Source organism: Bos indicus, chromosome 9 (assembly GCF_029378745.1).
Source record: "Bos indicus isolate NIAB-ARS_2022 breed Sahiwal x Tharparkar chromosome 9, NIAB-ARS_B.indTharparkar_mat_pri_1.0, whole genome shotgun sequence".
In the NCBI taxonomy this organism is placed as follows: domain Eukaryota; kingdom Metazoa; phylum Chordata; class Mammalia; order Artiodactyla; family Bovidae; genus Bos; species Bos indicus.
The window spans coordinates 39,263,554-39,290,276 of record NC_091768.1 but is presented as its reverse complement, the minus strand read 5'-3'; the positions used below and the strand labels follow the sequence as shown (position 1 = coordinate 39,290,276).

The 26,723-nt window shown below is 35.7% G+C and overlaps 1 protein-coding gene across 5 annotated transcripts in view; it reads right to left on the bottom strand.

Annotated features, from left to right (window-relative positions):
* Nucleotides 1–26,723, bottom strand: part of REV3L (REV3 like, DNA directed polymerase zeta catalytic subunit) — a 178,244-nt gene that overhangs the window by 85,846 nt on the left and 65,675 nt on the right. For 4 of the 5 annotated variants that reach the window (XM_070795488.1, XM_070795489.1, XM_070795490.1 and 1 more), the window contains 7 exons: nt 24,589–24,663; nt 21,065–21,225; nt 13,659–13,758; nt 7,130–7,224; nt 6,464–6,568; nt 5,395–5,479; nt 5,159–5,310 (listed from right to left, as the gene is read on the bottom strand). In XM_070795488.1, the coding sequence (XP_070651589.1) occupies nt 5,159–5,310; nt 5,395–5,479; nt 6,464–6,568; nt 7,130–7,224; nt 13,659–13,758; nt 21,065–21,225; nt 24,589–24,663 (773 nt within the window). The remainder of the gene's footprint in view (nt 1–5,158; nt 5,311–5,394; nt 5,480–6,463; nt 6,569–7,129; nt 7,225–13,658; nt 13,759–21,064; nt 21,226–24,588; nt 24,664–26,723) is intronic. The other variant, XM_019967201.2, reaches the window with a different exon arrangement.

The window sequence follows — 26,723 nt, the reverse complement described above, 5'->3', positions numbered from 1 at the left end:
AAAGCAAAAAAACAAAAAACCCCTAAACTGAGATCAGTGAAAACAAAGCAGGTTTTAAAACTAATTACAAAATAGATAAGACTGGCAAGAATGATCACAACAAAACAGAGAAAGAGTAAATAAATTACATTAGAAATAAAAGGGGAAGTGCCAAAGGTAAAAGAGACATATTAAAGGAACACTGTGAGCAACTTTATACCAAAAATATGAAAAACTCAGATTAAATGGGTAGTTTCTTAGGAAAAATATGATATAAACTCTGATTCAAACAGAAATAAAAAACCTGAGTAAACCTGTAACAATTAAGGAAGATAAATTAATAGTTTAAAATCTACACCCTTTATATCCCCCATGGATTCCAGGCTCCTCTGTCCATGGAATCCTCCAGGCAAGAATACAGGAGTGTAGCCATCCCCTCTCCAGGGGATCTTCCTGACCCGGGGATCAAACCTGGGTCTGATCCTTTGCAGGCAGATTCTTTACCATCTGAGCCACAAGGGAAGCCCTTACTACCCTCACCCTCACATAAAAATCAAGCCACAAAAAAACCTGTTTAAGTCTGAATGGTTTTACAGATGAGATATATCAAATCTCTAAAAATAGACTATATCAATCCAATAAAAATTCTTGAAAGGAGAGGTGAAAAATAGGAAAAGCTCTACAATGCATTTAATGGGGTTAAAGTATGAATGCTTCTCAATTCCTGGAAGAAAAAAAAAACCCTAAACAAAATTATTAGCAAAGTAAACACAGCAATGCTTAAAAACACACACATTATGACAAACAAGGATTTGTTTCAGGAGTGCAAGGACAGTTTAACATTAGATACGTTATTAATGTGACTACCATATTAACAGAGTAAAAGAGAAAAACTGATTATGTCAATAAATTCAGAAAGAAAAACTTGGTAAAACTTAATATCCATTCTTGCTTTTAAAAACTCAAATTTTCCTTAGCAAGCAAGAAATAGAAGATTTAATTGCTATTTAATAAACTGATTAAAATTTATCTACCAATGCTGCTGCTGCTAAGTCTCTTCAGTCGTGTCCAACTCTGTGCGACCCCATAGATGGCAGCCCACCAGGCTCCCCCGTCCCTGGAATTCTCCAGACAAGAACACTGGAGTGGGTTGCCATTTCCTTCTCCAATGCATGAAAGTGAAAAATGAAAGTGAAGTCGCTCAGTCGTGTCCGACTCTTCGCGACCCCATGGACTGTAGCCCACCAGGCTCCTCCATCCATGGGATTTTCCAGGCAGGAGTACTGGAGTGGGGTGCCATTGCCTTCTCCGTATCTACCAATATCCTGTAGTAAATTTCATAATTAATGATGAAATACAAAAACATTCCCTTTTAAGCCAGGAAGAACACTTTTATGATTTCTACTTAACATTATTGTAGAGTTCTTAAGCAGTGCATTAAAACGTTAAAAAAATATAAGGATGGGAAGGGAAGTAAAAATTATTTTCTGATAATGACTCTACACAGAAAATCCAATGAAACAGATATAAATCATCAACACTAATAAAAGTTGTTGGATATAAGACTGACACACAAGGTCAGTGAAGATCCTAATATCAGCAATTAGAAGATGTAATTTTTGAAAGATAAATTTACAACAGCAACAATTATGAGGCACCTGGCGTATATCTAACAAAAGATATTAAATATTTTTACAAAAAAACCCACAAAGCTTTACTTACAGACAAGGAAGAAGACCAAATAAACTGAGAAATATATCATGCTCATAAATGAGATAATTTGGTATATAGAAAGATTTAAAATATTTCTAAATCGGTCTATATATTCAATAATTTTCCAATAAAATCTCAACAAAGTTCTCTTCAGAAACAAGACAATCTGATCTTATAATTAACATGGGAGAACTTTTTAAAAGATCCAAGAGTCATTAAGACAATTTTGAAGCTATTCAGAGATCTGCCCCTGATATATACCCATACTTACAAAGCAACAGTAATTAGAACAGTATGATATTAACATGGGAGAACACAACTGAGGTTGGGGAATTCAGTGAAAACAATTTTTTTTTCAATAAATGTGTTGGAACAACTAGCTCTTTATACCTAGAAAAAACAGATACAGTAAGATCCTTACTATGTACACAAGTAAAATGCAGGACGAATTGAAGACCTACATGTGGAAAACCAACTGTAAGCACACATAAACCTTAAGGATGAAAATTTTCATTACAGCGGGATAGGAAATAACATGTAAATCAGGTACCAAAACCAAACAGTAAAGGAAAAAAATTCTTAAATATAATGCTAGAAAGACATACAAAACACTCTTTTTAAAAAAGGGAAGAAAATGGGAAAAAAGACCAAAAATAAAGTTCAAGTCTGCTGCTGCTGCTGCTAAGTCACTTCAGTCGTGTCCGACTCCATGTGACCCCAGAGACGGCAGCCCACCAGGCTCCACCATCCCTGCGATTCTCCCGACAAGAACACTGGAGTGCGTTGCCATTTCCTTCTCCAATGCATAAAAGTGAAAAGTGAAAGTGAAGTCGCTCAGAAAATATCTCTACAATAAATATAACTAACAAGGGCTTGATATCTAGAAAACACAAGGAATTTCTACACATTAGTAAGAAATGTACATTAGTAAGAAAACGATTGATGCAATAGAAAATGAGCAAAGAACATGAATAAGCAATTCTCAGATAGAAAGACCCAAATGCTTATAAATACCAGTAATCAGGAAATGCAGATTCTGAAGAATGAGAATGGCAAAAAATGTTTGCATCTCACACTATCAAATATTGTTGAGGATGTAGGGAAGTAAAAGCTCTAACATTCTGTGGGAATATAAACTTAGGTATAATCATTTCATAGAGCAATTCTGTAATAAAATGTGACAGTTTTATTGTTAACATACCTCAAAATCTGAAAAACTGAGCACTAAAATGGAGCTTATAAGGAAAATTAAACGGTAAGACAAAATTTATGCAACTCTGTAACGAGAATACTAACAAAATCAATAATTGGTACCCCAGGAAATAAACTGCTCAGTCAGGCAGGCAGCTCAGTGTGGCTGGAAGCTGTCATAGTAGATATTAAAAATGCACAGGAAATAGTAGTATGGAAATTCTGGGTACATTTTGATTAGGATGGGGCTAGAAGATGCTAAGACAAAGCAAATCAAAGTAGAGCTCTGATCCAAAAGGCTGCCATTAAAGTACTTGGGAGAGGGTGTAACTTGTTCTGAGTCAGAGGGCACAACGCCAAGATGCAACTCTTAGGGAAGGAGGAAGCCCTAGGTGGCTGTAGGTGCTCATTTCTAGCTGCTTTTTAATACAGTCAAGAGTGCCTCTGCTGCCCATGCAGCAGTGAAAAGAGGGCTTTTCCTTTCCTGCTGAAGGTTGGTAATTCTACTCCTGCTATTCTGACTCCCCTGCCTAGAAAAACTGTATGCATAAAAAACAACTTCTGAATAAAACTTTCATTACACTCTTAACTACCAACCATGTAAAAACTAACTTCATTATAGAAACCCTGACAGAATAGATGCTATCTAAGGCAGAGTTTCAGAGATGGCAATGGCACCCCACTCCAGTACTCTTGCCTGGAAAATCCCATGGATGGAGGAGCCTGGTGGGCTGCAGTCCATGGGGTCGCTAAGAGTCGCACACGACTGAGTGACTTCACTTTCACTTTTTCACTTTCATGCATTGGAGAAGGAAATGGCAACCCACTCCAGTTTTCTTGCCTGGAGAATCCCAGGGGCAGGAGAGCCTGGTGGGCTGACGTCTATGGGGTCACGCAGAGTTGGACACGACTGAAGTGACTTAACAGTAACAGCAAGGTAGAGTTTAATAATACATACACCCTAAGACTTGGCAAATTATACTTTTATATGTTTTCTGTAGAGAAACTCCTGCACATGGCCACAAGGTGACAGATGTGACACTGCTAACCATAGTGCAAAAGTGAAAACCATCTAAGAGTTGTAGAGAATCAAATAAACTTGTTTAGTCTTACAAAAGAATGCTAATCAGCAGCTAAAATAAGTGACCTACAAACATGTAAGAAAGAGAACAGATTTCAAAGTTATTACTGCTGACACAAAAGATACTCAACATCATTATTAATGAGGGAAATGATAATTAAACCATAATTAGATGCCATTTCACACATACTAGGATGGCTATATAAAAAAAGACAGATAATAACAAGTGTTAGTGAGAATGTAAGGTCTCTGGAACCCTCATATACTGCTGATGGGAATTTAAAAGTGCAGCACCTAGGAAAACAGTTTGGCCATTTATTAAAAATTAAACACAAATTTATCAAATGACCCAGCAATTCTCTTCCTTGATATCCACTCAAGAAAAATGAAAATATATATCCACACAAAGACATAAACGTTCAGAACAGCATTATTCTTAAGGGCCCAAAAGTGAAAAGAACTCAAATATTCATCACCTAATGAATGAATCAATAAAATATATTGGTACAAGGCAATAATACTATTAGGCGATAAAACAGAATGAAATACTGATAGAGATCTACAGTATGGAAAAAAACGAAAAATATTATGCTAAGTAAAAAAGTACAAAAGATCACATATTTTATGACTTCATTTACATGATTTACCCAGGAAAGATAAATCTTGAGAGACAAGAAAACAGCTTAGTGGTTACTTAGGGTTGGAGTCTTTTGAGGTGAAGGAACTGTTCTAAAACTGAATTATGGAGATGTCAGTACAACTCTGTAAATTTACCATAAATTACTGGATTATATACACTTGAAATGAGTGAATTTTATGTCATGTAAATTATACCTCAATTAAATAGTTAAAAAATATAATGTTGAATGGAAAATGCAAATTGCTTAATCTATGCTAAGAAGGACACCATTTATGTAAAATTTAAAACCTAAAATAATAGTATTTGTTGTGGACATACTTATGTAAGAACACATAAAATCATACATGGTTTAACAATATGTATCAACTTTAGAATGATGCTTACCTTTAGAGATTAAGAAAAGGTAAAGGAATGAGAGAGGTTTTTGCTACATCAATGATATTTAGTTCTTAGGGAAAAAAATGAGCTAACTCAACTAAATACTAATATCTCAGTGCTAGATACACAGGATGTATATAATGGTATTTTCTGTATGTTTGCAGGAAAACCCTTACCTTTGCTCAACTCTGAATCTTTGTGGACTTCTACCATATTAGCTGGTGTACACGGAAGAATTTCATGAGACAGAACCTCAGAGTGCAATGTTAATTCAGCAGAGAACTCCTGGGATCCATCGCTGTAGTCCACAGATCCTGATAATGTTCTGCTTAATTAAAACACATCCTTTATAAAAAACTACATAACAAAGCAATAAAATTAGTTCTGAGATCTATAATAAATAACCACTTACACAGAAAAATTGTTCTCTTTGAGAATTTCCTGAAGTCTCTTCTGAAATTTTTTTTCACTTTCTGTTGCTGGCACAAACCTGCGATCTTTGAATTTTAAAAGTTCATTAAAAAATGTAGACAGCAAACGAATGAAATAGTTACCTTTTTCCTAGAGTACCTTTAAAATGGTAGCAATTTCCTATATTTGACACATATAACACCACCTAAAAACAGTCCTATTACATAAATCAAACAAAAAGGAAATGGTTGTTACTGAAGCTATAAAATTAAGCACTTAAAGTCATTTCAAGATTAAGTTCTATAAATTAAAAACAAAAACATTATTTTCTATCTAAAAATGTTATCATACACCATGAACCTAGAAATTTTTCCTTTATAAAATATTTCTATTTTAAAAGGCATAAAAGGCATTCAAAATTTATCAAAGGATTTTTAGTGTCCATGAGATTATAACACAAATTTTAATTGGACTTCAGTGTATGCTTACTACTGTATTTCAAATACATTTGCCTTTTAAACTGTCTTCTCTTCTTTTACTTTTATTTAATAATTTGTTGTATCCATGGCATTTAAAAAATTTCTTCCAATTCTTTTTGAATGTATCAAAGTTTAGTAACAAATCAAATGAGTATTTTCTTCAGAGATGTACAAGTTAATCAAAGTCAGAATTTATGACATACCCAGAGAAATAATTTGGGGACAGAATTTCATGGGTTACATTTTCAAAGCTTAATGAACTAAACAGTGTTTCTAAGTTGGGATTCATGCTTTTCTGTAAGTATTCTATAGCTCATTCGGAAATGCCAAGGTTAAAACACACTAGAGAATGAAAAAGGAGAAAAGGATAGAATGAAAACCAAGGCCAATGAAGATGTCAATTTCTTATGAGAGACAATGAGTGACACTTTCGATGTGAAGAATAATGAGAATAGGAAGAAAAATATGTAGAGAATTTAAATGTAGTTTGAAAAGCAAAATCTAATGTCAAGGTAAAAATTCAATGGCTTGTACTTTTTCATTAAAATATCCAGCTAAAAAAGTATCATCAGAGTATTATTAGGCTTGTACCTTGTGATTCAGGTTGACTTATTTGAGAAGTTTCATTTCTATTTCTTCGCCGTTGCTTTTCATCTTCCCATATGGCCTGTAGACCAGGGTTTCCACCAATTTGAGCTGTAATCACAATAATACTTCAATACAACAAGGGTCAAAGTGAAAATTACTTGCTTAAAAAAAAGAGAAATCCATACATTAAAAAAAAATAAATGTTGCCCTTAAGAAAAACAATTACCTACTCTGTGTAATAAAATAAATTATCCCAACCTACATTTACTATATTACTCCCTTTTAAGTTTCCTTACTAGTTCCCTAAAACCCCAGCAAGAGAATAAGATTCAAACATTTGATGATAGTCAACAGACCCAAAAGTCCCCTCCCTGGTACATAATCTGAAATAAAAAAACTAGCAGGCAGAGCATAGTAAATTCTTTTATAATGGCTAATTTATTTATTTAGTGTCACACTTACTTTATGTTTATACAAACAAACTCCTATGAATGAAGCATAAATGAAAAATGACTATCTCATCAGGGAACAGGAAAAAAAATCTTCATAATATTTTACATTTTCCTTTAATTTCACTTCCCTAGTGATATTTTCTTCCATACTTTTTCCATTCTTTGGTCATGGATTTTTAAAAATAAAAATATACACTAAGAATAACTGTGTATATACCTTCAATGTCCAACCGATTTAAGATATCAGCAGCTACAGCATCCACTTCTAATTCACAAGTACTCTGTGGTTCAACACCTTCCAGTATTAAAGAGCTGTATTAAAGAAGTATCAAAAGACACAATAATTACGTAAGAGAACATTTTCTTAAGATTTTTCTTAAATGATTTTTCATGTTTAAGGGGTAACCAGAAAGCCAGTGATATTTATCAATTGATAAGTCTACAGAGATCTTTTTGGGATCATTTTACATACTTTGGTTCATTATATTTTATATAAAAGGAATGTACAGGGCTTCCCTGGTAGCTCAGTGGTAAAGAATCTGCCTGCGGAGACACGAGTTCAATCCCTGCTCTGGGAAGATCCCACATGCTGTGGGGCAACTAAGCCCGTGCACCACAACTACTGAGCCTGTGCTCTAGAGCCTGGGAGCCGCAACTGCTGAGCCCACACGCCCTAGAGCCTGCGCTCCTCAACAAGAGAAGCCACTGCAATGAGAAGCTGTAACTGGAGAGTAGCCCTAGCTGTCTGCAACTAGAGATAGCCCGTGAAACAACAATGACCCAGCACAGCCAAAAATAAACAATACATAAATACATAAAATTATATAAATATATAAAAGGGAATATACAATGTTTCAGCATGTGGGTCATATCCAGAGCGAGCTGGGTTAAGACAACAGAGAGATAAGAGAGGGGACTCATCAAAAACCATACACATATGCAATTACTTGCCCAGAGGCATCTATCTCGGCAATTATTAAAAGATGGCTTTTAAAAATTAAAAAGGATGGTTTTTAAAAATTAGGAAGAAATATATACCAAGAGTTGAGGGGAAATAAACATATTGAAAAGTGGGCAAGTGATATTGCTCTCTCTGCCTTCAACGACTACTACTGAGCTAGGGAATACTTTTAAAACTTTCCATAACATGACAACTGTAAAACCACCCATGTCCAGTATTGGGATCATAGCTAGGAAAAGAGGTGATACCATAAGGTCATGTTTTAAGAGAACTGTATTAACAAAACTCATTCTCCATTGTCCATACCTAAGAAATAAGTTTATTTTTAAAAATTTATTTTTTATTTGAAGGATAATTGCTTTACAGAAGTCTGTTGTTTTCTGTCAAACCTCCACATGAATCAGCCATAGGTATAAATTTTGATGGATCATAAGCAATTGTTAAAACAAAGAATTTTTATAATTTATCTGTACACACAGATAGATACAGATATACAGACACAACACACATATATCTTTCTACCACTGAGGAGGGACATTCGTCAAACTATCACAGTATATCCATCTCTCTAACTTTCAGAAAAAGTAATTCGCAATACAGCTTGTCTAATTTAACAAACTAAGTTATTCCATGAAATAAAGTATCAGATAAAATAGTTTTGGCCAATAGTTTTCTCCTTTATACTAAAATGTTTCAGAATTTTGAAAGAATTATATTATAAATTTCAAGGGTGAATTTTCCAGTAGATGATTTGTGACAAAGGGAGGAAATATTTAAAAATGCAATTTCACAGTAGAAACTTACAATTATTTCCTGCCCTTATTAAAAACTACTTCAGACATTCAGAATAGGAGGTGTTACTAGGAAAAGGATATTGTTGCCGTTCAGTGCTCACATCTGTCCGACTCTTGCGACCCCATGAACTGAAGCAAGCCAGGCTTCCCTACCCTTCACCCTCCCCTGTGAATGAGTTTGCTCAAACTCATTGAGTTGGTGATGCCATCCAACCATCTCGTCCTCTGTCACCCCTTTCTCCTCCTGCTCTTAATTTTTTCCCAGCATCAGGGTCTTTCCCAATGACTTGGCTCTTCCCATCAGGTGGTGAGAGTACTGGAGCTTCACCTTCAGCAGCAGTCCTTTCAATGAATATTCAGGGTTGATTTTCTTTAGGATTGACTGGTTTGACCTCCTTGCAGTCCAAGGGACTCTCAAGAGTCTTCTCACAGTTCGAAGGCATCAATTCTTCAGCGCTCAGCCTTTTTTATTGTCCAGCTGTCACATCCATACATGACTAAGCTTCCCTGGTGGCTCAGACGGTAAAGAATTTGCCTGAAATGTGGGAGACCTGGATTCGATTCCTAGGCTGGGAAGAACCTCTGGAGAAAGGCATGGCAACCCACTCCAGTATTCTTACCTGGAGAACCCCTATGGACAGAGGAACCTGGTGGGCTAGTCCATGGAGTCGCAAAGAGGTGGACACGACTGAGTAATGAAGCACACCATGTATGGATGGACCTTTGTAGGCGAAGTAATGTCTCTGTTTTTTAATACTCGTCTACGTTTGTCATTGCTTTTCTTCCAAGGAGCAAGAATCTTTTAATTTTATGGCTGCAGTCTCTGTCCACAGTGATTTTGGAGCCCAAGAAAATAAAGTCTGTCACTGTTTCCATTGCTTCCCCATTTATTTGCCATGAGGTGATGGGAATGAATGCCATTTGTTTATATAATGTTGAGTTTTAGGCCAGCTTTTTCACTCTCCTCTTTTACCTTCATCAAGAGGCTCTTTAATTCTTCTTCGCTTTCTGCCATAAAAGTGGTATCATATGCATATCTGATGTTATTGATATTTCTCCCCACAATCTTGATTTCAGCTTGTGCTTCATCCAGCCCAGCATTTCACATGATGTACTCTGCATATAAGTTAAATAAGCAGGGTGACAATATACAGCCTTGATGTGCTCCTTTCCCAATGTGGAACTAGTTCATTGTTCATGTCCGATTCTAACTGTTGCTTCTTGACCTGCATGAAGGTTTCACAGGAGGCAGGTCAGGTGGTCTGGTATTTCCATCTCTTTAAGAATTTTCCACAGTTTGTTGTAATCTACACAGTCAAAAGCTTTAGCATAGTCAATGAAGCAAAAGTAGATGTTTTCCTGGAATTCTCTAGCTTTTTCTATCATTCAATGGATGTTGGCAATTTGATCTCTGGTTCCTCTGCCTTTTCTAAATCCAGCTTGAACATCTGGAAGTTCTTGGTTCACATACTGTTGAGACCTAGCTTGAAGGATTTTGAGCATTACTTTGCTATTATGTGAATTGCATGCAATTGTGCAGTAGTTTGAACATTCTTTGGCATGGCCCTTCTTTAGGAATGGAATGAAAACTGACCTTTTCCAAACCTGTGGCCACTGCTGAGTTTTCCAAATTTGCTAGCATAGTGAGTACAGCACTTTAACAGCATCATCTTTTAGGAAGTAGTTTTCAGAAATTAAAAAACTCCTTTCAGTAAATAGAAAAAAAACCTAGAGGGGTAGGATATGATGGGAGGTGGGCAGGAGGTTGAAGAGGGAGGGGACATATGTTTAACTATGGCTGATTCATGTTTATATGTGGAAGAGACCAAATACAATATTGTAAAGCAATAATTCTCCAATTAGAAATAATTTTTAAAAAACTAAAATAAATTTGAGCCTGCAAATATATGTAGGTCATTCATTTTAATTATGAAAGGTAGTTAAGCAATACAATGGTAATTAGGCAACTGTACCTCTCTGAATATTTCTATTCACAGCTTAACACAATATACCCACAAATTACAGTCACTGAGGGTAGAGCTCAGACATCTGTAATTTTAAAAAATCTCTTCAGATCATTCTGATGGGCAGCCAGGTTGAGATTACTGCAGTAGATTCGACCTTTGTGAATTCAACACCCTGGCAAATGACTGAAGGTCCATGATATGTAGTAATTTACAATGAGCCAGCAGGGCTTCCCTGGTGGCTCAGTGGAAAAGAACCCGCCTGCCAATGCAGGAGATGTGGGTTCAATCCCTGGGTCAGGAAAATCCCCTGGAGAAGGAAATGGCAACCCACACCAGTATTCTCACATGGGAAATCCTATGGACACAAGAGCCTCATGGGCTACAGTCCATAGGGTTGCAAGAGTTGGACACGACTTAGCAACACCACCACCACCACAGCAGGTAAGGTTAGTAGACTTGCAAACTCAGCACTTTCATCTCATTGAGTTTGTTGCTATTTGTTTCAGCCCTTGAAATAATATTGTGAAATTATTCAGATACTATTATCAATATTATTATTCAACATAATATTGTAAAATATTGTGAAATTGTGGAATTTCAGCCCTTGAAATTCCTTGTGAGGAATATAAAACATTTTGGGTTTAAAAAAAAAAAAAAGGTACCCAGAGGAAGGTGCTCACATGGGGGTAAAAATGAGACTAAAAAAATTTAAGAGTACTGATTTGGCAAAAATGTTTATGACGTTTTATTATTTGTATTTGATGAAATGATAGATTTTCATGTTTAATACAAGAAGCCTAAAAGTATGGGACAAAAATGTAGGTTGTAGCTAACCTACATTTATTATAAATTCTAGTTCTGAATACCTTGTCTAATTTCACTAGTTTACCATTTCATATCTTTGCTCTGTACTGTACTGTGCTCAGTCATTTCCAACTCTCTGTGACCCCATGGACTACAGCTCACCAGGTTCCTCTGTCCATGGGATTTTCCAGGCAAGAACTAGAGTGGGTTGTCATTTCCTTCTCCAGGGGATATTTTTAACCCAGGGATCGAACCTGTGTCTCCTGCACCAGCAGGCAGATTCTTTACCACCGAGCCACCAGGGAAGTTCATCTATGCTTTTAAAAGTAATAATTCAAATTTTTCATTATAATACACAGAGTTTCTTTAAACTAACTCCTAACCAGTGAAGCTTTACTATATAGTCTTATGACCTAACCAGAAAGATGCTTGCTGAAAAAGGCTTTCAATACAAATAAACCTTGATTTGAGTTGATTGTGCAAAAAACAACTTACGAAATATAGAACTTTGAAAACCAAGGGATCTAGTGAGTAGGTCAAATCCCTGGGTTAAGCTTATTTGTTCCAATTTCAGAGAGATAGAGGAACTATATCACAGGTACAAAAACGAGACAGAAAACAGTCTGTCGGTCACTTTGTTCTGGATTAATTAGAACTTGAATTTGATGCATTAAATAACACTCTCTCTAAAATTAATACCAATTCAACACAATTATAAAAACAATTCTGCTGTATCTGAGGACTCTAGAAGTACATATGTATGTATACGTGTATGACTTTACCAAAAAGTCCTGACATTTGCTAACTGAATCCAGAGGTAAGGCAAGTCACTGCCCACTTGGAAGGTTTTGAAGTCTCATTCTGGCGTAATATTAGTTATAAATCAACATACTTCTATCATTATTTAATGAGAGTCTTAATGTCAGGTCTTAAAAAGCCAAAGCAATTCTATAATATGGAAATTCTGTGAAGAACATATTAGTATCTTAAACTATATAAATTAAGCTCTAAACAAATACACTTACGGCAGCTTATCTTCAACCAATTAATAAATTCACATTTTATCATTAAATAAAAAGTCATTTAACTGAATACTTCTACTTTGCATCCTTCATTAAAAAAAGAAAAAAGCAAAAAAAAAAACACTTAAAACTTATCAGGTGACATATAAGTAGTGAAAAAGAAGACACCACACCACCCCATCAATACCCAAAGAATCAAGAAAGCTTGGGCAACAACTTTTTGGTATAAAACAAAAATCCTCTACTTCTATGTAGATTAAGATATTATGATAATTTTTATAGGTACTGATTATATATCTACTTTATAGTAGGGAAATCTAAGCCTTTAGAATATCTTACCCTCTCCAAGAGTCTAATAAATACTAAATAGTCAAAAGAAATCACAAACTGTATTATTCACATACACTACAATAACCCACTTTTTTTCTCACAAATATTCAGAAATATTTAGGGGTTATTTTTATTAAAAATATTTTCCATTTAGGATTGATTGGTTTACCTATTGATTTAAATATTTATCCACTGTACCATGTAACATATGGGATCTTAGTTCCCTGACCAGGAATGGAATCCCCCTGCAGTGGAAGTTTGGAGTCTTAATCACTGGACAACCAGGGAAGTACTGCTATTTAGGTTTTAAATTGCTTTTATATTATATGATTTTTACTTGACAAATTGTGTGTGTGTGTGTGTGCTTAGTCACTCAGTCATGTCTGACTTTTTGCAACCCCATGGACTGTAGCCCACCAGGTTCCACTGTCCACGGGATTCTCCACACAACAATACTGGAGTGCATAGCCATTCCCTTCTCCAGGGGATCTACCTGACCCAGGGATTGAACTCAGGTGTCCTGCATTGCAGGTGGATTCTCTACTCTCTGAGCCACCAGGGAAGCCCACTTGACAAGTTGTAGGACGTGAATTTAGAATGTACAAACAAGATAGATATTGGAGAGAAATATAAAAACTTACATTCAGATTCCTTTTATTAATTAGGGAATAACTAGGTATATTTTCAACCTATTTTCACAGTTTATTTTTGAAATCTATGATCCATGTAACATACTAATGTTGAGATTTGCTTTTTTGATAAACTTACAAAGAAACAATTTTAAAATTAAATTATGCTAACCACTGATTTCTGAATAGAGTAGGACATATGTAACTAAGTTTTCTTTTCCTTTACAACATTAACTAACCTTGGTATTTCGCCTTCTTCCCACCGAAATAAAGTACCAGTAAGGGAATTTTTTCCTGGTAGCCGATCCTTGCAAGACCCAGTCAGATGCAATGGATCACCTAGAAATAAAGGCAAAAGTGTTAAGTTCCACTTTTAACTTGCATATAATTACTCTTTAGGTAAATTAGTATACAAACCACATGACTAGTTCCTAAAACTGTATCCTAAAAATTCATAAACGTACTGGAATGCATTTGCCCAGTGGAGAGTAAGGATTCCAAATGGAGAGGGGGGAAAAGTATCTGCAATATATGGATATGAAAGAGAAATGGCCACAATACTTTCATACCAGAATAAAAGTATGATACATTTAAACACACCATAGTGATAGGTGTGCTTAAAACTTCATTTAAAAAAAAAAACAAGAATTTTTGTAGACTTTAATCTAAATTCCTAGGGTATTCTGTATGAGCCTCAACTAAAATTCTAGTGGAAACCAGATTCCAGATAAAATTCAAAACATACTTTAAATACTAATCCTTGAATAAAAAGAAAACACATAATGCATTCCAAAAGTAATGGCAGTAACAGTGAGTGGAAAGCTGGGGCAAATGCAAATACAATTTGACCAGTAGTTGGAGAGAACTACGCTTTTGCTTAGTTATCCCAGATGCATAAACAGAGTCCAGGGGCCATGCTTTGGAAATGGTCTCTAAATGTTAGCAATCTTTTTGTGATCTCTTAAGAGGAATTTACATTTTCAGATAAACAAAGCTTGAATAAGTGCCAAAGAAAGAATCCCAACATAAAGTATTTTTTTAACTTCTCATTTTATATTGGAGGATATCTGATTAACAATTATGTGTGAGAAATACATTAAATTTGCAATCCTCTTCAACTAAATTTAATTCTTATTTGGTGAGCTTGATCACAAAATTATGTAATTAATTAGACTTACTATCTTTGCTGCTTTAACAAAACATGTATCAAACCATGTAAGTGGTTCCATCTACCTTCAGAAGTTTTTGAAGGCTTCGGTGTTATGCAACAAGACTATTTATATGAAATACTTTGTAAGTTGTAAATTACAAAACAGTTATTTTCTAATAAATGTATATGAATGAATAATCTACATGTTTACTAATTACCAAGTTACCTATCATAGTATTAAAAATCACACTTTACCTATACTTTTTGTATTATTTTATAAATGTTTTTGTCATTCTTTTCAACTCTGGATGTTAAAAATGTAATATAAAGTCACGATGGAGAATAGTAAAAAATGCCTCTGATCTAAAAAATATTTACTCTAAGTACTTCTATATACTTCACCTTAATAATATTTCCATTTCACTTGACAACTGAATATATAACTAAATACTAAGACAAAATGGTATATGCATACATAATATTAAATTTTCTAAATATTTTTCACTTTTAAATTTACTTTCAAAAGACTATATTATAGACATTATCTTGTTTTACAAGATTAAAATATTAAGTTATGCATATTAACATATTTATAATAAGAAGTTTACTGTCCATTTAATATATCTGAGATAACATGATAAAATGTAATACAAAAAATAATTCACCTATTCTTTCCATTTCAGTATAATCTTTAATCTATTTTTTTTGAACAAAACAAAAACATGAAGGTTTATTTAACAATGATAAATTAAAACACAAATTTTATTTCATCATACTTGAAATCTCTTTTAATTTTCCCCAAAGAAATTTCATAAATTTCTGCCTTCTAGTTGTCCCTTCCAATACTCACCTAACTAAAATAAATGGCTTACATACATTTGCTAATTAAGACTCTTCTCATCTTTTTCACCTATTGGAAACAAACATTTGTAAAAAGGACATCCTTTTCCTATAAATACCTCCTACACATTCTCTAAAACATTTTCCATTCCTCAGTCCTTCTTGTACTCCCAGCTATATTTGACACTGATAACCAACCTGCTGTTCCCCCAATAACCTTTTTACTTTGCAAGAATTTTAGATACAGAAACATTACAAGGATAGTACGGTTTCTGAATACTGCTTATCACATCCTTCCCATTGTTAACATTTTACATTACCACAGTATATCTATCAAAGAAACTGACATAGGTACATTCCTATTAACTACTATGCACTTTATTTAAATTTCACCAGTTTACCCAATACTGTCCATTTTCTGTTTCAGGGATCTAAAGTAGGATACCTCACTGTAGTTAGTTACCATGTGTTCCTAGTCTCCTCTGCTCTATTTCTCCGTCTTTCCTCATTTTTCATGACCTCAACAGTCTCGATTACTGGTTAGGTAACCTACAGAATGTCCTCCAATCCAGGTTTGTCGATGTTTTTCTTATGACTAGATTGTTATTATGAGTTTTCGTGAAGAATGCCACAATGAGGTATTTTTATGAAGAATACCACGATGATCACATCATATGAGAGGGGACATGATATCCAAATAACACTATATCCAATGACTGGGACTGCTAACCATCAGTACTTGGTTAGGGTACATTTTTATGGATTTGATGACTGTAAAAAATCATACCACCATGCAAGTAACATGCAGAATAATTCATCCGAAAAGTTCCCCTATATATTTGTTTTGTAATCAATATTCCACTCTTCTCCAATTCTTGGCAACCACTAATATATTTTCCATTTCTATAGTTTCACCTTTACTAGAATGTTATATGAATAAAACCATACAATTTGTATATGTTCCTGGTTGTTCAGATGGTAAAAGCTGTCTGCAATGGAGGAGACCCAGGTTCAATCCCTGGGTGAGGAAGATCCCCTGGAGAAGGTAATAGCAACCCATTCCAGTATTCTTGCCTGGAGAATTCCACGCACAGAGGAGCCTGGTAAACTACAGTCCATGGAGTCACAAAGAGTCAGACACGACTAAGTGACTAACACATATAACGCATATACAACTTGTAGTCTTTTAGGTCTGGCTTTCACTTAGTAAATGAATTCAACTTTCATCAATGTTGTAGGAATCAATATTGTGATGTGTTTCACTGATAAACAGTATTTCACTGTATTGGTATATAATCATTTATCCATGGCCCCCACTAAGTGGACATCTTGGTTACTTTAGATTTTTAGCAATTATGAAATAAAGCCATTATAAACTTCTGCATACAGTTTTTGGGTGGACATAAGTTATTTTCTTCTTTGCATTGGGGTATAGCCAGTTGACAAACAATGTTGTGATAGTTTCAGGTGAACAGTGAAGGGACTCAGCCATACATATACATGTATCCATTCTCCCCCGAACTCCCCTCCCATCCAGGCTGCCACATAACATTTAGCTGGATATAAGTTTTAAATCACTGGGTAAACATATAGAAGTGTAATTGCTCGGTCCTCAATATGCCAGCAAATTTGGAAAACTCAGCAGTGGCCACAGGACTGGAAAAGGTCAGTTTTCATTCCAATCCCAAAGAAAGGCAATGCCAAACAATGCTCAAACTACCACACAATTGCACTCATCTCACACACTAGTAAAGTAATGCTCAAAATTCTCCAAGCCAGGCTCCAGCAATATATGAACCGTGAACTTCCTGATGTTCAAGCTGTTTTTAGAAAAGGCAGAGGAACCAGAGATCAAATTGCCAACATCCGCTGGATCATGGAAAAAGCAAGAGAGTTCCAGAAAAACATCTATTTCTGCTTTATTGACTATGCCAAAGCCTTTGACTGTGTGGATCACAATAAACTGTGGAAAATTCTTCAAAAGATGGGAATTCCAGACCACCTGATCTGCCTCTTGAGAAATTTGTATGCAGGTCAGGAAGCAACAGTTAGAACTGGACATGGAACAACAGACTGGTTCCAAATAGGAAAAGGAGTTCGTCAAGGCTGTATGTTGTCACCCTGTTTATTTAACTTATATGCAGAGTACATCATGAGAAACGCTGGGCTGGAAGAAACACAAACTGGAATCAAGATTGCCGGGACAAATATCAATAACCTCAGATATGCAGATGACACCACCCTTATGGCAGAAAGTGAAGAGGAACTCAAAAGCCTCTTGATGAAAGTGAAAGAGGAGAGTGAAAAAGTTGGCTTAAAGCTCAACATTCAGAAAACGAAGATCATGACATCCGGTCCCACCACTTCATGGGAAATAGATGGGGAAACAGTGGAAACAGTGTCAGACTTTATTTTTCTCGGCTCCAAAATCACTACAGATGGTGACTGCAGCCATGAAATTAAAAGACGCTTACTCCTTGGAAGGAAAGTTATGACCAACCTAGATAGCATATTCAAAAGCAGAGACATTACTTTGCCAACAAAGGTTCGTCTAGTCAAGGCTATGGTTTTTCCTGTGGTCATGTATGGATGTGAGAGTTGGACTGTGAAGAAGGCTGAGCGCCGAAGAATTGATGCTTTTGAACTGTGGTGTTGGAGAAGACTCTTGAGAGTCCCTTGGACTGCAAGGAGATCCAACCAGTCCATTCTGAAGGAGATCAGCCCTGGGATTTCTTTGGAAGGAATGCTGCTAAAGCTGAAACTCCAGTACTTTGGCCACCTCACTCGAAGAGTTGACTCATTGGAAAAGACTCTGATGCTGGGAGGGATTGGGGGCAGGAGGAGAAGGGGACGACAGAGGATGAGATGGCTGGATGGCATCACTGACTCGATGGACGTGAGTCTGAGTGAACTCCGGGAGTTGGTGATGGACAGGGAGGCCTGGCGTGCTGCGATTCATGGGGTCGCAAAGAGTCGGACACGACTGAGCGACTGATCTGATCTGATCTGATAGTAAGTCTATATTTTACATTACAAGAAATTGGCAAACTGTCTTCCAAAGTGACTGTACTATTTTGCCTTCCCAAAAGCAATGAATGAGAGTTGATGTTCCCATTCTTACCAGCATTTGTTTATTGCTAGTTTTTGGATATTACCCATTCTAATAATGTGTAATGGTAGTTCTTTGTGGTTTTAATACGTATTTCCCTTGGCACCCCACTCCAGTACTCTCTTGCCTGGAAGATCCCATGGACGGAGGAGCCTGGAAGGCCGCAGTCCATGGGGTTGCTAACAGTCGGACACGACTGAGCGACTTCACTTTCACTTTTCACTTTCATGCATTGGAGAAGGCAATGGCAACCCACTCCAGTACTCTTGCCTGGAAGATCGCATGGATGGAGGAGCCTGGTAGGCTGCAGTCCATGGGGTCGCTAAGAGTCGGACACGACTGAGCGACTTCACTTCACTTTCCCTTAATGATATATAATGTTGAGAATCATCTTTTCCTACATTTGCCATCCTTGTATCCTCTGTTGACATTTCTGTTCACGTCTTTTGGCCATTTTTAACGGGGCTGTTTGCTTTCCTATTACTGAGTTTTAAGAGTTCTTTATATATTCTTAGAGACGGAAATGTCAACCCACTCCAGTATTCTTGCCTGGAGAATCCCATGGACAGAGAAGCCTTGTGGGCTACAGTCCATGGGGTTGCAGAGTCGGACATGACTGAGTGACTAACACTTTATATATTCTAGATATAAGTATTTTATCAGATGTATAATTTGAAAATATTCTCTCCCAGTCTGTGTCTTACCTTTTCATTTTTCTAATATTACTTTTTATAGAAAGTTTTTAACTTTGACAAAATCAACTTGTTAGGCAGATTTTCTCATTGTTTTCTTCTAGAAGTCTGATAATTTTACATTTAAGTCTGTGACCCATTTTAATTTTTACCCAGGGTATGGAATGTGTCTGAGCTCTTTTATTTTTTTATTATCTGTTTGTCTGTTTTTTTATCTACTTTTGGTTGCCTTGGGTCTTCTTTGCTGTGCCAGCTTTCTCTAGTTGCAGTGAAGGAGGACTACTCTTCATTGTGGTGCATGGGCTTCTCATTGCACAGGCTCTAGGGCGTGTGGGCTTCAGTAGCTGTGGCTCACAGGCCTAACTGCTCCGTGGTATGTGGAATCTTCCTGGATCAGGGATCAAACCTGTGTTCCCTGTACTGGAAGGTGGATTCCTATCCACTGTACCACCAGGGAAGTCCTGGGCTCTTATTTTTATTTTCTGGTATATGGATACCCAATGACTCCACTACCTAAGGAAAATTTCTAGATTTGGCAGTCTTTTTTAGTCCCAGGAGACTCAAACTGGGCTGAAATGTCTCAAAGTGGTTCCACTTCCTACTTTGGGCATGTCTCTTTGAAACCCTCCCTCCCTCTGTGGAGGATTCCAACCTGTCCAGCAGGTCCTGAATTGCTGCTTTTAGTTCCCTCACCTAGTAAGGCAGTCTCAATGGAGGCAGCCAGGATTAGCAAAACCTCTCAGGGCAAAGGCTGTTTTCAGCACTCTGTTTCCTCTTTTGGCCAGTATTTCTTTATTGTTTGTAATCTTTGTGATACATTTAAGATTAAAAACACCAAAAAACAAAAAAACCTTACCTAGCTCTTAAATTAGTTTTTATGAGAAGGTTGATCCTATTAACCTCATCATTCCAAGGAAAAAAATCCTCCCTGGTTACTTTTCAGAGCACAGCTTGGGTATGGCCGAAGAAGTGCAAGGAGTTAAGCCAAAAAAGAACAGCGGGTAAACAACAAGAGAAAAAAATGCGAACTTTTGGTTTTAAAAGTTTGGCAATGAAAGAAAAGAAAAAAATCATAACAGAAAGGACCACAGAATTGCAGGACAAATGCTGGTTTTATTTTATCTTAAGTAGAAGAGAAAGAATTCAGCCAGAATAAAATGTAAAAGATGCTAGAGTATTTTAACCAGAAATTCTATTCCTAGGTATATGCCCAAGAGAAATGAAAACATATGGCTATGTGAATATTTGTACATGAATGTTCATAGCAACATTGTTCATAATAGCCAAAAGAAGGAAACCCAGACATCTGTCATTGATTAATCAGTAAATGATGTAGTATATTCACACAACAGAGTATTAGCTGGCCATAAAAAGGAATGAAATACTGATACATGCTATGACATGGATGAACTCTGAAAACATTAGGCTAAGTGAAACAAACATATGATTCCATTTAAATGAGATGTGCAGCATGGGCAGACAGAGAGACAGAAGGGAGATCAACCGTTGCTAAGAGGTGAAGGCATGGGAGGACTGCGGGAGATTGTTACAAGACTACGGGGCTTCTTTAGAGGTGCTGAAAAATGTTCTATATTTGACTCTGGTGATGGATGCACAACTCTGAATATATTAAAAACCAGAGCTGTCCATTTTAAATGAGAGAATTGTAAGGAATAAAGGTGTTACCAAAAAAAATTGAGATTCTTTTCCTGATAAACTATAAGATATTTTTGCATATTTCTTTCTATTCCTTATCCACTCAGCACTTACTTTTAAGTACATATTATTTTATAAATCATCAATTACATAATACTTGTTTAAAGCTTTAATTTGAACTTGTGAAATTAACCTTACTTTTCCTCCTTGCTTTTCGGAACTTGACAGCAGCCAGATTTATTAAATTCATTCCATACAGATTGTAGTCAATGAAGAGCTGTAGGAGGTAGGGAATATGCGCTTCATGAGGCTGATAAAATTTATTCATTATGGCTCCACTTTGCAAAAGTTCACATATCCTAAGTTAGAAGAAAAAGTTATACCATAAAATTATGTTTCCTAAAATGTTAAGTGAAATAATGGTTATACAAATATAGAGAACAAACATATTACTCTACAACACAAAATTTTCATTTCAGTTTTACTCAAAATTTATTTTTTTTTGGCAACTGAAAGTTTAAATCAAGTTTTAAAGTAAGCTGCAAGCTCTGAAAGAAAATGAGAAAAAATGTCTTAAATGAATATTTTGACTTCTAAAACCAATTTAATGCTAACTATACTGAAAAAGCTAACATGTCTGAAAAAAGGCTTTTTAAAAAATCCAGGAAAAAATTTTGAAAAGATTATACAACAATTCTAAAAAAGGACATATGATTCAATCAACCACACAGAGATGTTACCACTTTTGTTATTTTTCTTCTCTGAGTAATTTGTCCTTCATATTGGGGGGGTACAAACAATAGGCAATTATAAATAACGTAAAGTACTATGCGGGGGAAGTATATAAAACATCTAGAAGGGACAATAAACAGACTGTAGTTTCTGCATAGCCTTCTTGGAGAGACGTCTCTAAGCAGAACAATGAACTAGAAATACTTTTTCTCAGACGAGAAGGAGCATTTCATCCAAATAAAACTGAATATGTCAAGGGTCACAAGAAAACGTGGTTATTTGGGAACTAAAACCACTGAGTGAGGCTTAGTGACAGAGGCTATGGTGGTGGTGGTGGGAGAGTAGAGAGGTAATGAGAAGTCAGATCACACAGAGCCTACTAACGTATTTGAAGAGGTCATAGAATTTACCTGTCAAGTGAAGAGAACAGGAAAACTGAAATGACCAGGTTAGCTAAAGAAAGAAAAACACTAGAGACAGAGAGTGAGAGGGTACTGTGGAAAAACTAAGATGATGGCAGCTTTAACAAGGATCAAGGAAATGTATTGATTCAGGAAGCATATGAGGAATAAAATGGTCAGGCCTTGATGACTGACTAGATGCGGGGGGTGAGATAGAATATACGTTGAGGATAATGCCTAGGTTAAGCAGCAAATTGGTGGTGCTGCATTTATTGAAACAGAACAGATTGGAAGAAAATAGGTTTATTTGTGGATTTTTATTTGGAGAAGGAACAAAGACAAACTTGGTTTTAGACAAACTGGAGTTGACTGGTTTTAGACAAACTGGAGGTATACTGGAATGTTCAGGTAAATATTAGAAAAGATGAGGTTAAGGATAATTTTATTAATAGACGAGAGACAGCAAACATATTTTGAGGCACTGTGTATTAGGCACAACTGGTGTCTAAACTCAGGTGCTCTAAATGCTTAATCTCAAGTAATACTTACTACAAAACTATGGTAACTACTGTTATCTCCATTTTATAAACAGAGAAGTTGAGTCTTAGATCAAAAACTTACCCCAAATCACACAAACAAAAAATGGAAGAGCTAAAATTCAACTCCAATTTTTTCTGACTTAAGATCTCTTAACTATAGTGCTATTCTATTTATCCAGTAGATGGTGTGATACACTGATCAGGAGCTCTGAAGGAAAATTTAAGCTACTGATATGTATTTGGAAGCCAAATACTTATAGATTAAAACAAAAACGATGGAAGTATGTAAGACCGTAAAGTGAGGGGAACACATATAGAGAAAAAGATAAATGCCCAAGACAAAAGTCCAAGGACCAACCACACATATGTTAAAAGAGGAACCAACAAAATGGCATAAATATGAATGACCAGACAGGTATGAGGAAAACTAGAAAAATGTTTACATCAAAGCAACCTTATTTTAAGGTAGTGTAAGCACTGATGGACATGAGGTCAAAAGGTAAGAGGTGTTAATTGGATTTAACAACACTGAGGTCGTTAATTAAGGAAAGCAATTTGAGTGGAACCCCTGAATTGGGCAGCAGAATTGGAATTAAGTTAAAGAGCAAACGGGAGATAAGATACTGGACACACAAAGTATAGCTAAATTCTTCCAGGAGAATAGCTGTGAGTATAAATGTCTTTGAGTATGAATGTGTGTATGTGTAAAATTAAGTCTTATTGTTGTTTAAATGGTGTGGAAAGGGAGAGGGGATAACTGATAGATGAAAGGAAAGGCTCAAAGGGAGTGGATCGTGAGCTTTAAAGGTAGGGGTAAATCTCTCCTGCTCTAATAGGCAGTGAAAAGTAGAGAACAGCTGTGAATAGATTTTAAGAATCTCTGACAGAAATTTAAGAGAGTTGTATTCCAATGGTTCTCAAGTTTTTTAGCCCCAGCACTCCTTTTCATTCTTAAAAATTACTGCTAGCATCAAAAAGCTTTTGTTTATGTGGTTCATATCCATTGATATTTACCAAATCAAGTTAAAACAGAAAATTTTAAGAGACTCATTTATTAATTTAAGAATAACAATAAACCCAAGCTATGTTAACATAAATAACATTGTTTTATTTTTAAAAAATCTATATTTTTCAAAACAAAAACAATTTAGTGAGAAAAAGGAATTATTTTACATCTTTGCAAATCTCTGTTTTAATAGAAGACAGCTGGATGCTCATGTCTGCTTCAGCTCAGAAATACTGTTGCATTGAAACATACAAAAAACCAGCCATACACAGATACATAATTGAAAACAGGAAAAGTACCTGAATAGCCTTTTCAGGTAAATGTTGATCTTTGTTATTATTACATGGACATGCAATGGGGGTGGTGGTTTCTTAAAGTTTAGCACCAATGCGGAAACCATATCAATGAACTTTTTGTACTCAGTTACATTAAAATCTATTGGTCTACCTAACACTTTATTTTAACTCATGCATAATCTTCTAATGTCTTGCCCTCGTCATTTGGAAAATACACATTCACTAAGTTATATAAATCTTCTAAATGGTAATATATTTCATTAAACAATATGGAAAAATGTTAGTATCATCACCTATCTCATTAGGAAGAAAAAGGTACTGAAAAGAGGTTAAGTAGAAACCTTTCACAGTAGAAAGCTCTCCCACAATGGCCTCACTCTCACACATTTCTCCTTGCTTTGAAACTAAAGAACAAATTTCTCTTGGTATTGAACATACGGTCTGGCTAACAAGGTACTACAATTATACAAGGCAGTCAATAATCCCTCTATCAACTTCTACAAACTCTCTAAATTTAAGGCAGAAAAGAATCAGTTAAGGGGTATAAAACAAGGTCCCTTACCCTTAAAATATCCTTCCTAGAGTCCAAGCTATGGATCTCTCTCTCTTTACTCATATATGTACATATGTATAATACATATCTTTAATAATGCTACAAACTATACAGGCCTTTCTTCTAGATTTTTCTTTCTATTATTAAAATTCTTGAGTGATAGTGTTCACATTTTTATTTCACTTATCTTTTTACCTTTTCACCATTGCAGGATTGTAAAGATAGATCTTCATAAAGTGTCTTTCCTTCTCATGATAACCATAAAAAGGCCTGAAATACAAGAAATAGATATTTCAATTTATTTTCATCAGAGATGAAATAATGCAACTTATTGCCCTAATTGGACTCAGCTGGCCTAACTACTTACACTGAACATTATCAACCACCTCCCCCAAAAACACAAAACAAAAAACCTCCAAGACTTTTTAATTAAACCTACCACAATGTCATATTTCATGACACATGAAATCTTAATTCTTTTAAAACTACCACTTTATTTAAAAAACCTGGGGATAAAAAGGAATAGCAAACTATTTATACTTTAATTTCAACCATCATGGCTCCATTAAAAAGTGGCTCTACTCAGGCAATGCATGGGAAAGAGAGACCTTCCTTCTCACACTTTCCCCCATTTTTTTTCTGTCAGAAACTAAAGCTCTTTATCAACAAAATACTTTAACTGACAAAGGATACAAATTGCATTTGTATCTCTTCTCCTTATTTGTCTCTATTAATTTGAACATCAAAATTAATTTTACAAGTTCACTAAGGAGAGACAATTTACCTGTTATATATATGTACATATGTGTGTGTGTATAAAACACACACCCAAATCAAATGAAACTGTGAAAACTGTGCAGACAGAATTTAAGAGATTGAAAAGATCATGGCCTTACTAATAACCTATTTATATTGAGGCTGGGTTCAATTCAGGGTATCAGTCAGCAGCAGTAGGCAAAGAGAGAAGCAAAAATCTGTATGACAGAAGGAGAAACAAGTCCTGCAAGAAGGAATAAGTTATCTATCATGTTATATTATTTCAGGAGGATCTGAAACTCTAAAACAGACTACCATTTTCAAAGATTATATAATCAGAAACAATATGTAAATAGGTCTGAATTTATAAGCAAAATAAAAAGTATTTGTCTGGAGTTTGTCTATAAGTAAGTAGTTGGTTGAATCTTTAGGTGGATAAACTCAGTTTCTTTTCACAAAAAAAAAAATGTATTTTCCCCTTATGATGGGCACTAGCTAAGAGTCGGGCACGTCTAAGCGATTTCACTTTCACTTTTCACTTTCACTCATTGGAGAAGGCAATGGCAACCCACTCCAGTATTCTTGCCTGGAGAATCCCAGGGACAGAGGAGCCTAGTGGGCTGCTGTCTATGGGGTCGCACAGAGTCGGACACGACTGAAGCGACTTAGCAGCAGCAGATAGAACTTACCCTCATTAGAATACCATTTTCTCTCTGTCATGTCTGATAGTGTAGTAGGCCTCAAGTATAGAAGTAAGTTGGCAACACAGTCATTTGAGGCATATTTAAATAACTTTAAAAAAATAAGCTATTCTAAGCCTTTAGGTCAGAATCATCTGTACATTTTCTGTAAAGCAATTTCTACTAAAAACAAAAAGTCCTAAAAGTTCTTTGTTTCATTCTTGCCACTCACTCCAATCTTATCTCATACCCATTCACCCTTTTCCCTCAAGCCATTCCAAACATTTCAACCCTTCTAACGATTCATTTTCAAGTACCTTGCCATTCCCTCTGCCTGGAAAGTTCTGCCCTGAACCATTGCATGGCTTACTTTCAATCTTCAGTCAGGCCTCTGCTTAAACTCACCTCCTCTGAAAGGCCTGCACTGACCCTCATTCCCTATCCCCAACCCTTTACCCCCTCTTCAAAAAAAAAAAATAACACCACCACTTCCTCTCCACCCCACTTTTGTTGCTATGAAGGGTGAAAGATACATTATATGAATGATCTCATTCTCTTTCACTGGCAAAATTCAAGACTTTATTCCTCCTGCTTTGGTATTTTTCATACACATAAATATAGCTCTTTGTCTAAAGATATAGGGGTTACACTTTTAGCCAGGTAAATGGAAATGAAGACACTTAAATCTGCACTGGTGTGACCCATGTTATCCTTGTTTTTGCTAAAGATTTTTAGGTTTTTACAGTTAGAACCTTATAAATTTCAATAGCTGAATACAAGACTATCAAATTTCTATAATTCTTTGTAAATCTAGGATTCTGCTTTTCTATGTATTCTGCCTCAAAATATAGCCTGGACATTCTATAAACTCAGTTTTCTGCTTCTTCTAGCCAA